Source organism: Haliotis asinina, chromosome 10 (genome assembly GCF_037392515.1).
Source record: "Haliotis asinina isolate JCU_RB_2024 chromosome 10, JCU_Hal_asi_v2, whole genome shotgun sequence".
NCBI classification, from domain to species: Eukaryota; Metazoa; Mollusca; class Gastropoda; order Lepetellida; family Haliotidae; genus Haliotis; species Haliotis asinina.
The window spans coordinates 18438158-18456952 of NC_090289.1; the positions used below are offsets into that span (position 1 = coordinate 18438158).

At 41.1% G+C, this 18795-nt stretch overlaps 2 protein-coding genes across 4 annotated transcripts in view; one reads left to right on the plus strand and one right to left on the minus strand.

Moving 5' to 3' along the window:
- Positions 1-18795, plus strand: part of LOC137298287 (armadillo repeat-containing protein 8-like) — an 801735-nt gene that overhangs the window by 665140 nt on the left and 117800 nt on the right. The gene's annotated exons all lie outside the window — the stretch shown is intronic.
- On the minus strand, positions 620-17112 carry LOC137297846 (monocarboxylate transporter 13-like). Its single transcript, XM_067829809.1, has 7 exons — positions 17042-17112; positions 16738-16885; positions 7167-7382; positions 5895-6038; positions 4142-4936; positions 3260-3310; positions 620-1937 (listed from the first exon to the last, which is right to left on the minus strand). The coding sequence occupies exons 3-7, from the start codon at positions 7357-7359 to the stop codon at positions 1732-1734; spliced, it is 1389 nt and encodes a 462-aa protein (XP_067685910.1). The 5' UTR covers positions 7360-7382; positions 16738-16885; positions 17042-17112; the 3' UTR covers positions 620-1731.

Consider the following 18795-nt stretch of genomic DNA (forward strand, 5'->3'; position numbering starts at 1 on the left):
TATGATCACATTCGTCCTGCAGTCCACAAGAAAGTCCAACAGTATCCCATTCTAAGTGCGCACGTTTTCACAAAGATGTTGTGCAATTTGAGATTCTTAATCGCATGCCGATCCTGAACGCCATATAATATACTTGAAACAACAATACTGTATGTCTGTTCAAGCGGTGTACGTTAAAGTTCAAAATATGTATCACTACATATTTTAATTCCGATCGACAATATAAACCTCCACTTAAATCATGCCAAGCAATACGCTGTGGCTGAGAGTTTTATAGGTTTCTAGTATATCATGTTTTGCTCACTGAAGACATCCCAACCACCGATTCGTCTGTATACAGAGGCCAGATACAGTGTCTGAGAAAGGGGAGAGCGCACATTTCACTTTCATCCGCTTTCAATGATCATTTAATAAACTTTCAGGACAAGGTTGGGGGATCAAAGAATACAGATGCTGTCAGAGAGCTGTAAACGTGCTGACCGAGATGTTACACAGCAAATAAACAAAGTAACCTCACACATTTCACAGTACTTCCTGTTGTTGGACATTCCATCGTTTTGTGATGTCAGCATAACATGGCATGACGGTTGATGATACATTATTCAGTCAACAAAAGCAATATGTTTTCAGTTACATTTATTTGGAATATTCAAAGCAATAATACATTCTTGAATAGACATGAACGTAGTACATCCAATGCACCATAACAACTCACACGACAGAACAATAATGTCACACATACCGTTCATCATAGTTGCAGTATATGTGTTAACTACATAACTCACCCCTGCCACAATACCCTGCTTTAAGACAGTGAGTCAGCTTTCTTTAATAGTTATCTCCGTCCTGGGGAGGCGTATCAGGTCACTCTTTAGGTTTATAGAACGAAATATGACAATACTGACTAAATACCAACACTAAGGCTTGTGCTGCAAATTACATGATTGTTTGAACTGGTAAAAAAAGTCCATGTTATAGAGTGAGCTCTGCGAAGGTTTTAAGATATCTGAAACATATATATTTATTTTCTATATCTTCACTAAATATTGCGTCAGATTATCTCAACCAATTAATCATGTTTCAACCCATGAAGGTCCCAGGATAGAATAGCCTTCAGCAGCCCATGTTTGCCATAAAAGGCGACTATGCTTGTCTTAAGAGGCGACCAACGGGATCGGTTCCCAATTGCCCAGATCGATGCTCATGTTGTTGATCACTGGATTGTCTGGTCCAGACGCGATTATTTACAGACCGCCGCCATACAGCTGTAATATTGCTGAGTGCAGCGTAAAACTAAACTCACTCACTAATCATGTTTCAATGATTAAACGCTGATGTCAGTGAAAACAGTCCAGTCAGTTTGGTAACCAGATCTTACTTTCATTTTAAGATACTAGCATTACATTAAATTCCTTATTCTTGCCACCTTTTAACAGAAAGTCATAAGCATAGTTTAATTGTGAATTTCTTTCCATGTTGGTACCTCTTAGTCGGCATTTAACTTAAATCTGGTGATTCGTCTTGTGATTCATTTAGAATATTGAATCACCAAAGTCCTCCGCATGTGAACATTCCTCTCAGGGCGATTCGCCGTTGTCTCATTGTAGTCGGCATCATCAGATGGATTTCAGTTTCTCAAATATCTGAACTCTTCAGAACATGTCACTTCTAAGCTGACCATATAGGCTCTCTGATAGGATATCCATGTAATGAAAATACAGTGCAGCTCAGTCACACAACAGTGTGTGGCTGCTGTTCGGTTTCCGAATCCGATGCTGCCATCATTCCCAGTTCTCTGTCTAAAGACCCTGACATTCTAACCTGTTGCACTGGATCTATCTTCAAGAGGACGTCTTGTGCTGGGATATCTTTAACATCTTTATTCGTAACAAGTTCGGACAGAAATCCACAACAACTTGCTGCCAGAAGAAGGCACGCTGAAACACATAGCATAAAACAGTGATTGATGGAACTACTCGGGCATTTCAAGTTGTATTATGACCAAGTTAAACTTAACGATACTTTATCAATACGATAGTTTTGAGAACTGAAATTATGAAGAGGTACTAGGGTACCCTCTAATAGTTGTAAAGAAGAACGATAAAAACTGTCGATAATTTCACATGTCTCATAATTGTCTATAAATACTGATATCCCTTTCTTATTTGTCTTTAAGTTTAATTCTCCTTCATTGTGCATGTAGGAATCTTGTTATACCCGTAGAGACATTCATACACCCATTTTTCCTAAATGCCCCTCAGTTCGGATCTCCAACTCTTAAATGTCTCTAAATTCACATATCCCTATTTTCAGTTCATATGTTGCTCTCTTAATATTTGAGGTATTTATATATCCTATTATAAAACAATGTCGATTGGTTCAGATTTCAATCTCTAAACAGTTCAGATATTTATGAATCCATTTGCACAATTGTCCATCAGGTCCGATCTCCCACTCTTTTATGCACATTAAATGTCCCTTTTGTTACTATCTATCAAGTTAGAAACTCCCTATATTAACTCTGTACATATCCACGTCTCTCTGTCTTAACTGTCCAAAAATGATATAATCTTTTGCTTGATGTCATCAATCGTGATTTGCCTATCTAAACTGTCCATCCTTTTAACAGCTATCTATTTCAACTCTCAGCTGAGAAGTCATCCTTTCTACTTGTCTAGAAATTCAGAGCCTTCTCTTAAGTAAAGTTGAATAATACACATATGTCAAGAAGTATCACAACACCTTTGATTTTAGCATCCATATAGCTGTTTATATTTATATGTAAATAGTATTCTGACCGGTCGTCATTAAGCAAATATCATTTAAACTGTTTTTACAACTTTGTAACTGGGAAAATCAGCTGATGTCGTTGTTGATGGTACACACAAACACACTCCCGTAACACACGCACTAGGTTATTGTATGTCGGTGTTTGAATCAAACATGGTGCCGGTGTGTTTGAGCACCCTTGTTTTTAGATATTTTTGACAATGTTTCATTTCACTCAAACTCAACGAATATTGAATCAGTTGCTTCACTGCATGTTCAACATGTCGTCAAAAGTACCCATTAGGCTGACAAAAGTTGTATTTACCTTAGAGTATAAATGACCTCAGCATGTTTAAGTTTATATAGGACAGTTTTAAGATCTGGCATCATAATAACCGAATATGAGCCCGCACCGTCAGTTACAACATTACCACCAGCCTAACGCAACAGACGTCATGATTACGACAACACATGCCACCTTACTACCCACCTGTGAAAACAAACAAAGCGTAGTAAGAGTTCGTCTGACGCCAAATGTATTCTGCAAAAAGAAGAGAACATTTTGTTGCAAGCGTTATCATCTGTACATAAACAGAGTGTGTGTCCTGTACATCGATACAAGGTAAGCGATGAGTAAGCCCTGCTGCTTCCATGATTCCAATATGTATGATGTTGGTTATCTGGACATTTTCTAAAAGTGTTTGCTCTCCATCTTTGTTTGATTTAACTTGGACTGATAACCGCTTTTCATCAGATGCATTGTAGCTGGTTCCTTGTGCGACCTTGCATGTGTTACATTGCACGAAATATATCACCATAAACTCTATAGTCGAAAATTGCAGAGGGTGGAAAAGAGTTTGCCTCAGGGTTTAAGAATCACATCATTCTGAACAGTGACTACTAAAGATTCCAGCAAACTGAAGACTGTCTGAAGAGACAGACAGGCATATGTGCTATGTACTGTTCTATGTACGTTCAATAATCCTGTGAATTGGAATTACAAAAGAAATGGAAGGATTTAAAGAAAACACACATCATGTTAAGTGTTGTACAACAATTTCTTAAAAGCTGTTTTAGGGTATTTTAGGCATTGTCACAATGCAAACTACTTCAAACTACTAAAATATTCACTTATCCCACTTGCCTAATTGTTGTGATGCGTTTCAAAAGTGTATCTCCATTCTTTAAGATATTCAGCAAACATCCCCTCTGATCATGAACATCTCCATACGTCATTGAATCATAAGCTAGTAGATGGGCAAGTGCCCTGCCATCCCAACCTACACAGCCTGACGGACATGGTCAATGGCTTCCGTTGAAATCGCCTTTGAAGTGATTTCCACTTTGACAAAAATTCAAAATGTTGTATTACCTGCTATTGGGGGGCCCACCAGGTTCCCTATGCCAGTGTTTAGGAACATGAATCCGAATCCATAGGCAACATGCTGTAGGCCCACCTTCTGTAGAGTAGTAGGGCCCAAGATGACATAGATACATGTGAGGTATGTACCGATACAGAAGGTATACATGTACCTCCCCGCCTCCGAATCTGCTAGAAATGGCAGGAGCAAAGTGAGAATGCCGGAAATACCACAGTTACTCGATAACAGAATCATTGTGCCAATACTGGGGTCGTTTGTCATAACACCAGCCAAAACACGCGATATCAGACCTCCACACCCTATTACAGAAGCTGCCATGGCCGATTCCTGGTGGGTGGAACCTCTAAGGTTGAAGAAATCTGGGATGAATGTCGTTATCACAAGGAATGATGTATTGAATAAACATACTCCAACCATGAACAGTAAAAAGGGGCCATTTGTCAATATCGGTTTCATCTGTTCAATGACACCAGTCACCCTCTTCACACAGGGAACTGCTACACGTGAAGGAGTTTCTTCTGCACTTCTCTTGTGCCTCCCTCTTTCAAACGAGGAAGGTCGTAGAAGAAGGCCACATATGCAAGTATGAAGTGATACAGCTCCCATCATCATAAGTGCGCCGTGTACACCATACCAGTCAATAAAGGCCTGGACTAGACGTGGATGGATCAACATCCCCACTCCAACTCCAGCTGTGGTCAAGCCAGAAGCTAGGCTACTATCCTCTCGGAACCAGTACGCTATGTTCACATTGGTAGTTGCGAAGGAGGTGCCACGGCCAATACCTGCAGAAATAGTTAGACATATTACTGGCAATGGCCCAGTGTTTTAGTATCTATGTAAAAAACATTATCGAATGGCATACGAGTACAATTTGTTTTAAAAATAGTCTTTCTCATCGAATTCTGTCTGACAATCGGTTTATCTTCTACACGTATTAAAGTTTATAACTATCTTATGTTTAGGACTATATGTAACCCGTATAACTAGCACTACGTTTAGTGTAAGCCATGTTGAAAAGTGTTACAATGAGATCACAGTGTGTCAGCTACATGTAGAGAGTAAGCCATGTTGAACAATGTTACAGTTAGGTCACGGTGTATCAGCTGTATGTAGAGTGTAAGCTATACTGAACAATGTTACAGCTAGATCACGGTGTATCAACTGTATGTAGAGCGTAAGCCATATTGAACAATATTACAGTTAGATCACGGTTTTTATCAGCTGTATGTAGAGCGTAAGCCATATTGAACAATATTACAGTTAGATCACGGTTTTTATCAGCTGTATGTAGAGTGTAAGCCATGTTGAACAATATTACAGTTAGATCACGGTTTTTATCAGCTGTATGTAGAATGCAAGCCATATGCATGTTGAAGAATGTAACAGTTAGATCACGGTTTTTATCAGCTGTATGTAGAGCGTAAGCCATATTGAACAATATTACAGTTAGATCACGGTTTTTATCAGCTGTATGTAGAGTGTAAGCCATGTTGAACAATATTACAGTTAGATCACGGTTTTTATCAGCTGTATGTAGAATGCAAGCCATATGCATGTTGAAGAATGTAACAGTTAGATCACGGTGTATCAGCTGTATGTTGGACGACTGTACGGCGTTCCCCGCATTGGTGATGACAAACTTTGATACAAGACATGCGCGATTTCACAATCGGTGTTTTTACATCAAATGGTTCCTGATGCCCAACCCTGCGTGATCTGCCCTACACGATGTCATCTCACCTATAAGAACACCGAAGCCCAAGAAGAGAACTCGCAAATCGGACGTGAAGCTTCCAATAATGAAGCCAAAAAACGTGAATAGCCCTGCAGTGACAGTTGCAACTCGACAGCTGGTCAACGTGATGAGAAGGCTGCTTACAGGTCCTGTAAATGGGGGATACACTTAAGAAAACATACGATACTATACAAAAGTCTAGTGGTGTATATTTCGAAGCATACATTTATCTTACCAAAGGGTCGGTGTGGCAGTTTGATGCCTACATCTTCTTTGTTAATATCGGTGTTCCATTCCTAACATACGTCCTGGTAGTCCTGCTACTCCCCTAACCAGTTTAAAATAATATTCAGTTACTATTTAAAGCCTAAATTTCTGGTCATATATACATGCAAATTGCTTGTCGACATTTGGAGTTATTTCTAGTTGCTTCCACTGTGATTTCGATTATTTTTCTCATCATTTCAAATTCATTTAAAGAACTCAAAATTTCTATTTTGCTTGTTTTTCTAATCGATGCAATGACAAACAAATCGAAATTTCTGGTTACAATAGCACGAAAATAGTGGAAAAACGAGAAAAAATAGACATTTCCAGTATCTGATATACTTGAAATATCAAGAAAATAATAGCAATACAAAAATATAATCGAAGTAACGTAAAATGTAGAAAAGAAACAGTTGATTGAAATCGCAAGAAATAAAGATATATGCTGCTTCAGTAAAGCCCTTGTAGTACTGATACCAGCTTCGGCACTTCACGTCACTTCACGTTAAATTGTCAAAACTAAATATATATAAATCGTAGAGGTATGATCGAGTGTCACGTAACGACAAAGTGGTATGATGACATATATATGACCCTTGAAGGTCCGAGTTAGAATATGCCTACAGCAGCCCATGATTGCTATAAAAGGCGACTGTGCTTGTCGTAAGAAGCGACTAACGGGATCGGGTGGTCAAGCTCACTGACTTGGTTGACATATGTCATTGGTTCCCCATTACGCATATCGATACACATGTTGTATTGATCACTGGAAAGTCTGGTCCAGACTTGACTATTTACAGACCGCCGCCATATAGCTGGAACATTGCTGAGTGCGGCGTAAAACTCACACTCACTCACTCACTCACTCACTCACTCACTCACTCACTCACTCACTCACTCACTCACTCACTCACTCACTCACTCACTCACTACATACTAACTCGCCCACTTAGATTACGTTTAGGTAGGACAAAGTATCATAGCTCGGCTTAATGGTAAAATATACGTACCCCCGACAGCATGCATCATGTTGGACACAGCCATCAGCCAGGAGAGTGTGGTGACGTCATACAGGCCGGTGTCCTTGAAGGCCACCAGAAACACGCCGTTGGAATACATCGAGGACGAACAAAACAACAGCGTTGAAAACGAAGCGGCAACAATCATGAAACGCCAAGCGTCCGAGCGTATGTTCTCGTCCATTTTCGTCACGATGTCGCCGTTTACTACAAAAGCAGTGTTCTTTCATTACAGTCATAACACTTACCATATTAGCACTTTCTACCTGGTATTCGTTACACGTCAGTAATTGATACCCTATGCAGTAACTTAATTATGTTATAGTGAGGGTGATTAAACGGCTTACCCCCACGCAGGCATGCTTATTAATGGGCGTGTAATGTTTTAGGCACGATGAACATTATCAAAATAAGTACAATTTTATGGGAAATAATTATTATAATAATAATGATTTAATAGATATAATTATCCTGGGTCAGTTAATCAGTGCCCTACGTAAGTGAATCAGTTTTGCTAATAAAACTCTCCCAAGAACAATGGATGTAACTTTCCCTGGTAGTTTTACAAAGTGTTACAGGTATCCAGGAATAACAAACCTGCTTATGGTTACTCATCACAAATCCTCATCACAACATTGCATCAACTGTCAGACAACAGGACCAAGCTGTGCTGCCATGCTTGCTATGTGGCTTTGTTTCATCGAGCTAGTCAGGCGAATGGCAAAACTACACCGTCGTTGGTGCGAGCCTGTTGAGGGTGAAGGACAGACATGGTGGACTCGATCACTCGATACCGCTAATTTCCCAATAAAGCCGTGTTTTGCAGGTAAGAGAATAATCTATTTCATCTGAGAGGTTGTAGAACAAAAGCAGAATATCTAGCGATTACGGTAAGGCTATGGTTTTTCGCCGATCGGGTGTTTTTAAGTGAAATACATAGTATTTCCCCTCCGAGAGGCGATGATTTTCGTAGGCAGGTTTTTGGCGTACAAATGAAAGAGTTTTTTCCCCGAGTTCCACGCAACGTTACTCGGTACATAGTGCACCGATTTTGATAATTTCGGATCAGTCTAAGTAAACTTCGTTTCAGTGTATTTCGTTACACTCCACCACTGAGTCTAACAAAACCTAGTAGAAGGTCGCGTCAGGTAACCTTTGAGCAACCAATGACGAGACGGTTAAATAGATTTAACCAATCAGACAACGGCTACTATTTAGGGATCGGAGGGATTTTCAAAATATTCAGGTCACCGACACAGATCTCTCCACAAACAAAAATCAGCATATAACACAGATATTTGACCTGCAGTATATACGCGTTGGGGTTTTTGATGACATGGTTACCATTACCTAATATTTCCGCAACATAACATCCTTGAATATTGTCAAAAACACTATTTTCAGCGACTGTTTACTCACCGTTGTCATGGCCGTACGTACGCCGTGTGCATCACCCGGAAGTGATCGCACGCTAAATAGCATTCGGAATCGTGCGGGTACGAACCTTTTCGAAATGAAAAGTTCATAAGGGATGTGCGAATGTGCACTTGTGCGATTTGGTAAGCTGTGTTCTGATTGGTCAATCTCAAAGGTTACCTGACGCGACCTCCCATAAGGTTCAGTAGTGGAGTGTAACGAAAAGTACTGAGGATAAGTTTACTTAGAGTGATTCTGGATTTATTCGAAAGGGGGTTTATCTGGCTTTATTTCAGTAGAGTCGTGGCTGTACATTCCACAATTTCCCACACAGATTTCGCCCATAATCGAGAGTGGGGTGCTTGACAGCTTTGTGCGCGTTACTTCCCTTTCCTTCTTTATATGCATATGGTGATCAGTGTACACTTGTTGGACCCAGGACGTACGTATTATTTTCAACAATACAAGCCCTTGTGCTTTCAATCAACGGCGCATGTGCGTTTCTTGAAAATACCTACATAAATAATGTGTTACACGGCAGCCTTATGTGAATTGATATTCATGCCTATACGAGGGGATGTCAATAAGTTTTGAGCCTTGCAAAGAAAAACACAAAATATTGGTATGAAACACATTTATTTTTAAACATAGTCCCCTTGTGAGTCAAGACACTTGTTCCATCTTTTCTGCCATGCGCTGATGCCATCTCTGTAGAAGGCGCCAGTTTGGTCCTCAAACCAAGCCTCTGTAGCAGCAATAAGCTCATTATCATCCTGAAACCTACGACCACGCAAGTGTTTCTTGAGATTTGGGAACAGATGGTAATCACTTGGTGCCAGGTCTGGAGAGTAGGGGGAATGCGGTAAGATTTCGTACCCGCATTCCTGGATAGCAGCGGCTGCAACGCGAGAGGTGTGTACTGGAGCATTGTCTTGATGTAGAAGAATACCACGTCTGATCTTGCCCGGGCGCTTCTCCTTGACTGATTGTCGCACTTGCCTCAACAAGGTAGCGTAATATCCCCCATTCATTGTTCTTCCTTTTGATAAGTAATCTATGTGGATGGCGCCTTTGCTATCCCAGAAGACTGTCGCCATTACCTTCTGCACTTATCTGGAGGCTTTGAACTTTTTGGTCCTGGGAGAAGTGACATGTTTCCATTCCATGGATTCTTGTTTGCTCTCAGGATCATAGTGGTGGATCCAGGTTTCATCACAGGTTACTAGCCTAAAGTGAAAATCTCCTGGATTCTTGTTGTATCTGGTTAGCATGGAGTTGCTTATGGTGACCCTTGTTTGCTTCATTTCATCTGTAAGCATTCTTGGCACCCATCTTGCGCACACCTTAGACATGACGAGATGTTCATGAAGAATTGTCTCGATGGATCCGTGCGAAATGCCTGTGGTCTCCTCTAACTCGTGGAGTATGATTCGACGTTTTTCCAGCACAAGTCTATGCACTCTGTCAATGTTTTCCTGACAAGTGCTTGTTGTTGGGCGACCTGGACGGGGGTCATCTTCAAGACTCTCTCTACCATGCTTACATTCATTGACCCATCGTTTGATGGTAGCAGATGAAGGGGAAGACTTCCCATAAACTGCTGAAAGCCTTTCTTCAATGTTCTTCGCCGAGTTTCCTTCAGGAACTAAAAACTTAATTACTGCTCAATTTTATTCATTTTTACTGCCGTACGGGGTTCTCTTTCTGTCAATGTGAGCTGTTCAATAACTTCTGAGAGTAGGATGCCAAAACTTTTATATCACATCAGCTACACCCCAAGGTTCAATGTCGTACCATAGGCTGTGGCACCTGGGTATGAAAAATGCTCAAGGCTCAAACGTATAGACATCCCCTCGTATCTCAGGCCTCTCTGAAGTGACTGTGTATTTGACGCAGGAGACGACTGCATTAAGGCAACGATATTGTTTGTGCCGCTTTCCTTTTGTTTTATGAGGCTGAACTGCCATGAATATGTTTGCCACAATAAATTCGGTTCTCAGGAGCGGAATATTAATTTCTAGATTTGCCTACCGCCCCTTCCATCATAACAGATTTATTTACCAGACATACGTATCAAACAGGTCATAGAACGTGATTCACTTGTGCGCCAAAGTCCAATAGATCTATATGCAGCATGAAAAGGCTATGAAAAATGGACATAAAATTGATGACGATACATTCATGTTTAGCAACTGACGATGTCGATAAAGTCCATAATCGTAATAAATACCTGGCAGGGGTGAGTGCACAATTTCCACCTGTCAGAAATGACACAGGTGCTTGAGAAAAGGTGAGGTCACCCTGCTCAATGTACACATTCAATGGCAAGCCAATACAAGCAAGCCTGTACTTAACCTGATTTTTTTTGTAATTGGTACATGAATACGCAACAAAATAGAACCCCACCCGGCTCCCAAATGCTCCCACAGCCCCGAGGCAGGGCCGTAAACGCTTGCCGACAATGACATGAAGTAATCCATACAAGGTGTAGATTAAATCGTGTTTATCCCTATGAATCGTCTTATCCCATTTAGTGCAAGGTACAGCGATCCCGATAAACAAAACAAGCAAACAAGGTCTTTATGTTCTCCATTTCACACACTGTGGCTTTGTTAGGTACTATGATTTCCTCATCATCTATCTAAATTTGATCAAAGAGATAAATTGTTACCGCCCTACTTCATATCATAAGGTTGAGCATGTCCATCTATGGGCCTGGGCTATGCGTCATGGGCCTGGGCTTTGCGTCATGGGCCTGGGCTATGTGTCATGGGCCTGGTTGGCACAACTCGTCATGCCATTGTACATGAAATTCCATTTTTTAACATTTTATTGCCCTTCAGTGTAGATAACAGTACACGTGGTACCCCGTTTGACCCAAACGTCGATGCTCAGACTGGCGCGTGTAGCTAGATTTAGTTTTTGACAACTGCTGGTTGCTGGGTGTTTCAGTCCCGAGTGGCTGGTGTTGGCCAATACACATGCAGTGGACCACATTATTGAGAATGATGCATTACTGGACTAAAACAAATTACAACACATCTACTGATGGCAACAACGGTTGTATGAATTGCTGCGGCATTTTGAGAGTATTTTACGGAGCATGTATGCAAAGTGCCACAACGATCAATCTCCACAGCTGCTGTGATCTGTTAAACACGGAAAAATGCTGTTTGCTCAACATCACAAAACGAAGTTACGCTAAACAGGAAATTTTTACTCTTCGAATCTGTCTATACCCGACAATGTGTGCCTGCACTGATCCTTGATTAACATTATTATAGTCACACCTGTCCGACTCTAATTTCTATAAAATTAGTTGTACTGTAGAGTCAATTGTAACTACTTATGAGAAGTGGGATATTCAGCGCAATGAAATGCCGTTTATGTTGTGCTTAAGTCCGACAGAAAGAATAAGCTGTAGAAGCTTGCAGAATCTCTTTGGTGTAACCAGTTCGTCAAATTTTAAAATAGGAACTTCGACCGTGATTAGTCACAAACTACAGACAGCTCCACGAAGGACAAACCTTTGCTCTGAACAATTATGAGAGCAACCGTGTCACATTTGGAATCTATCCAGAACACGGGCACACGTGACCAGTTTCCCCAGGTATGTTGATGTTATGTTCTATCTTTATAATAACATAAGAGACCATATAAACGTCATTTTCAACATGCATTTTATCTCCTATGCAATGAACAAGCGCCTGGATATATGTCAGTATTTATTAAAGTTTAATATTGTTTTTCTCCATCACTCATAAACACTGGTCATTAGATATAACAGCACGAACAGGTATCAATGGCGAATTACCGAAAGTCACGGAGGAAACATGAGTGTGATTTCATGAATTCAAATTGTAATGTGGGCTACATCATTGTATTAACACTTAGATTTTTCTAAGGAGGTGATATTAATCGTAATTACATTTTCTAAATTTCTAATCAACTTTATCTAGCTGATTGGGCGGAATGCCCTCTCGGGAGAGTTTACCTGGGAACTCACAGTGGAATATACTCTGTGAGTGAGTTACAATGTGTCGTCACATCGGCAATGTTTCAACCGTATCGTGACGAGAACAGTTAAGTGTAGACAAAGTAGTTAATGGTATATTGCAAAGCCCGTCGATGAAGGACAGTAAAGCCAATCAGTATATCACAACAAGAAGAAATAAAACTAGCATATGTCTCTAAAATAGGATTTCAAATGCGGACAATACAATATGAAAGAAAGCTGAGTATCGCCAAGAACTGAAGGTAGATCACCCCTAGAGGGACCATGGGGACTTAGAGTATTTTGGTTACTTGCATAGTCCCCAACTGGATTTATACCATCCCTTCAGCCACTGGCGATTGTACTGATATTTAACCATAATAAAAGAATAAATACTATACGATTAAGAAGGTGTGTAGAACTAAACTGACTTTGAATGTTTTGGGACAGTTTACCCTGTCCCTTTACAGTACTTAACACCCCTTTGAGAACTTCCACTAACAACTATCTGGTTGCTGATTTAGTCGGAGTATACACAGATCGTCTAATTTCTTAAACCTATTCCTATCCACACTGCCTAATTAATAGTCCGGTCTCTCCCGGAATATCCCATGTCTAAATAGGTGATAAGTCCATACCACATCGATGAAGTAGCCTCCTATCTCCCGCATGTTGATGCCTTTAGAAGCAAGTTTTTTGATCATGCAAGAACCGAAACTACCCCAATCCCAAATATATTTATGTTGATGGCCAATCTTAGATGTGATGCTGATGGGGTTCCTGAGGACCCTTTTCCAACTTTCGACAGCATAAAGTCACTTATGCACAGATAAAATCAGAAGATGATATCACCACTTCCGAAGGATGGCACTATAAGCTCAACACGCTTATATCATCTGCATATGTATGACGTTATGTTACAGAGGTGAAGTTGGCGTAGCAAAACGGACATTAGTATGAACCGAGAAGGTAGAGAACACATTCCTGCCCATTGGCTACAGTTGCCCTCCCGTGACCAGTGAGCGACTTAGACTTGCTTCAGGTACAGTTGCCCTCCCGTGTCCAGTGAGCGACTTAGACTTGCTTCAGGTACAGTTGCCCTCCCGTGACCAGTGAGCGACTTAGACTTGCTTCAGGTACAGTTGCCCTCCCGTGTCCAGTGAGCGACTTAGACTTGCTTCAGGTACAGTTGCCCTCCCGTGTCCAGTGAGCGACTTAGACTTGCTTCAGGTACAGTTGCCCTCCCGTGACCAGTGAGCGACTTAGACTTGCTTCAGGTACAGTTGCCCTCCCGTGACCAGTGAGCGACTTAGACTTGCTTCAGGTACAGTTGCCCTCCCGTGACCAGTGAGCGATTTAGACTTGCTTCAGGTACAGTTGCCCTCCCGTGACCAGTGAGCGACTTAGACTTGCTTCAGGTATAGTTGCGAAGTCACTGAAGACGGCAGTAAAGTCGCCGGACTGTCTACATTAAGCGAACATGCAGCTGGACATATACAGATACTCATTTGGTCACCTGTCGGGTTAGGACAGCGAGATTGTCTTACATATGAACTATTTCAGGAGATTTTGTCTCTCTCAACATCTGTCATCAGCGAAGGTCAGGAGATGATATTTCGTTCATCAGCTAACATTTTATGAGATGAAGGCTGCCCATTAGATTTCAGTTTGTTAATAGCACTGATTCATATAAAACCAGTTTGGCTTTATCCCATGAAAACTTTCAAATAAAAAGAGTCAATAATGTTAAGATTTAAGAGCCTGGTCTCCCACCACCTATGCCTAATATGTTATCTAATTTAAGTTCACCTATCTGCAAATTGTCCCATTTTGGGACGGCTAGTGGAAAATTGAGTATGGAAAAAAATGCAAACCATTTCCATTTTATTTTTCTGTGTGAACACATTCTAATGAACTTAAATAGTTAAAATAGGGACAAATGAAAAGTCGTCGTACGTCACACCTCGCCAAATTGGCAGGTAGATACACTGCAAGTTTCAATCTTCAAATAGGTGAGAAATGCTTTTTTGAAGTACGCGTCCCCCGAAAGGGATCATATGCATAAATGGGTTAAATGTTCTGATGTAACAATCTGCGAGAATAGAAAAACGAATACGTGTTATCATATCAAAAGTTAATTCGCAATACAAAAAACTTTCAATTTTGAAAAAAACGGGCCTATTTAATGCAGAAATACCGACTTTTTTTTCTGTGTTTTAAACGTAGTTGTGACTGTCTTCCTAATGATATTTACACTTCAAAGTTACATAACCATATTTTCAAACAATATGAATTCAGAGGGACATGTTCTGAAAATCTAACTGACGTTCACAAGTTTAAAAGTACATGTCCTACTTATCTATGGCCATTTGACGGCTGGGAAATTGGAGGCGTCGTATATTACCTTTGGCAGAGAGGTTTGGCTTTGATTATCCATGTACATGGATGTACACTGCCGGTGTGAGAAACTCGCGTCCCCTACCCAGAAGTAAGTCACATCATGCTGCCAGTGTGAGAAGATCACCCCCTCTTCCAACATGTGAGTCACGCCATGCTACCTGTGTGAGAAAATTATGTCCCCTACCCACAAGTGAGTGAGTGAGGGAGTGAGTATAGTTTTACGCCACACTCAGCAATTTTACAGCTATATGGCGGCGGTCTGTAAATAATCGAGTCTGGACCAGACAATCCAGTGATCAACAACATGAACATCGATGTGCGCAATTGGGAACCGATGACATGTACCAACGAAGTCAGCAAGCCTGACCACCCCATCCCGTTAGTCGCCTCTTACGACAAGCATAGTCGCCTTTTATGGCAAGAATGGGTTGCTGAAGGCCTACTCTACCCACAAGAGAGTCAAGCCATGCTACCGGTGTGATCACGCCCCCTAACCGCAAGTACGTCACATTATGCTGCCTGTGTGAGACAATCGCATTCCCTACCCACAAGTGAGTCACTCCATGCTACCGCGGTGAGAAAACGTGTTCCCTACCCACGAGTGAGTCATGTCATGCTGCCGGTGTGAGAAAATCGCGTCCCCAACCCACAAGTGAGGTTCTGGATCCAGACTCATAGCAAACAGAAATGTAGCTCTGCACATTCTCCACTTTGAGCAAGGTGTTTTGCAATCACTGCGCTGTGAGACGACACGGATTCATTAAGGTAGGTACACGATGTAGGATGTCACATGTAGAAGGTTTGTTATGTTTTAGACTCTGGAGGTGTAACTGCCCGATGCTCACGTTTCGTTTTAATACATTGAAATCCAGTTTTAGTATTAACCATTGGGACGGCCCGAAGCCGCTTTTATTCTTCGTGTTTTAGTCAGTCTCCCTTTACGCGTGTAGCTTTAACAGGAACATGAAGTTAGAAACGGATTCGGGATTCGGGATTCGGGATTCGGGATTCGAATCTGAATATTTTTTTCAGATTCGTGATTCGAATCCCAAATCCCGAATCCGTTTCTAACTTCATGTTTCTAGCTTTTCTGTGTGTCTAGATGGGGGTCAGATGTATTTTAGTACCGTCTTATGTGTAGTCACTTGCATGAGTTCAGCTTGTAACAAACTTTAATAGTTCATGTATAGAGTTATAATTAATCCCTTATACCCAGTCAATGACCATGACAGCTTGTCTAGCGAATAACTGTCTAACGGTTATATGTATGCATTTCATGTTCATTTTCTATAAGCTACTTACCTGTCTAGTGCATTGTCTTCAGCAGCACCTGGGTTGTTCACACTTACAGACTCAGAGCGTCTACACGTACGTGCTGATGCATGCAGTTAACGTGATGTGCATATATTTAGCATATCATGTTGCCTATGTGGATACACTTTTCATATAACACTGTTTTTTTCTGTATTCTGCGAGAGAGGGTTTGTTTACCAAACTGAATTCTTTACAATCAGCCCTTCATACACGCATGACTTACAATATCTGTTCACCAATCCCTAAGCACTCACCGAATAGAACTATGTTTACAGCCAATACCCACGGCCCGGCACACTTTTTTCTAAATGGCACAGTGTAGTACAGTGTTGGCAAGGCGTGTGCAGCTGTGACTGGCCAGGTAACTACATTTATAAAACCGCTCACTTAGTCGGGGCTTTGTGTGAACAGTAACACACATGAAACAGCCCTGCTCACCTTCAGAGTTGAGAGTGTCCTGAGATGGTTACACTGTCCTCAGTCGACCAGTCCTCGCACATCCAGGATCAATATTCATGTCAGGCAACGTTGCATGTACTTGTCAGCAGGTCAGTAGCAGTCTATGTGTTATCTATGCAGTCTCCGTCTTACAGAACAGAAAACAGCTACCAGCTAGAGATAGTCACCATTTGATGCCCCATCGTAATCTGTTTGCCACATGAGTTTTGGTAAAGATCGATTGTGAAAGGGTTGTGGCTCGGTATATATCTCACGAATGTAGCAATACATTGTAGGGACTTACGTTTTGCTTTGTTTACATGTGAGCACAGGTATTGGTGTGAGCCAAGCAGAACGGGTATTGACGAGTGTGTGAGAGTGCTCTATATAGATACCAGCGAGCAAAGGCACGGAACATTCAACTTAGACTGACGCAAGTCTATGCGGACATGATAATAAGTTACAAGTGTAATTCCTAACTGGTTTAAATGATAAGAACACGTTGCCTGTATAAACCACTATCGACCTGTACAGTCTGCTGATACTGACTCGCCTTTGACCAGCTAGATTACTTTGCAAATTTTGCAATTCCGCGGACAGGACAGACTGCCACAAAGTCTACTTGAGCAAATATTCGCTTCACGCTACTGAACAGGCGGTGCAGTGCTACAGCTGCTGAAACCTACCATGTAACTGTTGCTTTGTGCCATCTGTTGTCAATTTTAACTTGTACTGTAGCAGACATTTCCGGCAGGCTGAAGTACAATATTTGTTATTTGTATCTCGAATAACGCCGAAAGACAACAGGTTCCCTTTTTGTGTGTCACTGTGCACGAGCTGTTAAGTTATTCATCTGAATAACATTTTAAAAAAGAGCAAGTAAACAGACAAACAAAAAATAGCCAGCGCCGGTCTCGTTAAATGTGAGTGTCCATCAACTGTAATGTTAGTAAGGGAGAAAATGCAAAAGACTGTACTTTCAACCACGTTTACCATGTTACGGTGTCTTTGGAAAGGCCCTATTCATTCATTCATTTAAAATAAATATCATGCACTCCGACAGAGAAATGCCTGTCTGTCTGTCGAGGTCAGTGGAACACCTAACTGAAGGAAATTAGTTTGAGTCAAAAAGCACAAACAATATCCAAGCGGCCACGACTGTGACTGCATTGAACTGTCAGTATAACGGACACTTGTACCAGTTCAGTGATGCAAATAAACCCCGGACACAAACAATATTACAGAAGCCAGAGGCCAGTAACCAGATCTGGGTGCACTGAACTGGAATGGCGAGCTTATCAACAATGCGTCCACCAGCATTGGATTAAGTTTAGCGTCGTTATGAAACCGCCATAATATCCACAGGTAACTGAAAATAGACATTACAGAAGATAAGGAACATGAAAGGGTTTTATGCGTGACAAGTACCCAGGTTCGAATTGTTGATTCCAAATTTTGCCTATATAGTCCGAAATTAAAGTTCTTAGTTGATTGCTATAAGTTTGTCAAAAATCATTTCACTGTTTACGCTTTCAAATTTCAAAATAAACAGTCATATCTTAAGAATACTCTAGAGGTCGCTAGATAAAATACTGTCAACATTAAAAAGTTTAATTGGAAATTATAAGTCAATCCCAATTCTAATACTAGTTGTGAGATCAGTCATTCATCTAACTCAAAATCAACGTACAAAAACATGAGGTAACAGATATACTGTTGAAAGAAAGACCAACAAAATGTTACAGTGCTAACAGGTTACAAAGCACTCACATTGCTTCTGCAATTTAAGCAAACTGTCACTGGTCTTTTGGCAAGACGGGTTCTGCAACATCAGCAATACACATTTGACAGAGAGGGAAACACCAATACTACTGATGCTTTACCGACCGAGGCGAACCTTCCCACCGCATGACGCGGCTTAAGCTTCCCACAATGAGCATTTTTTCAGTATGTCCCATAGAATACAGGCCAGTGCTCACGGGGAAGACTAGGACCTAATTCAAAAAACCAAATTGTTAAAGACAACATTTGCAAAGCCTAAGATGTCTGCATCTGTTA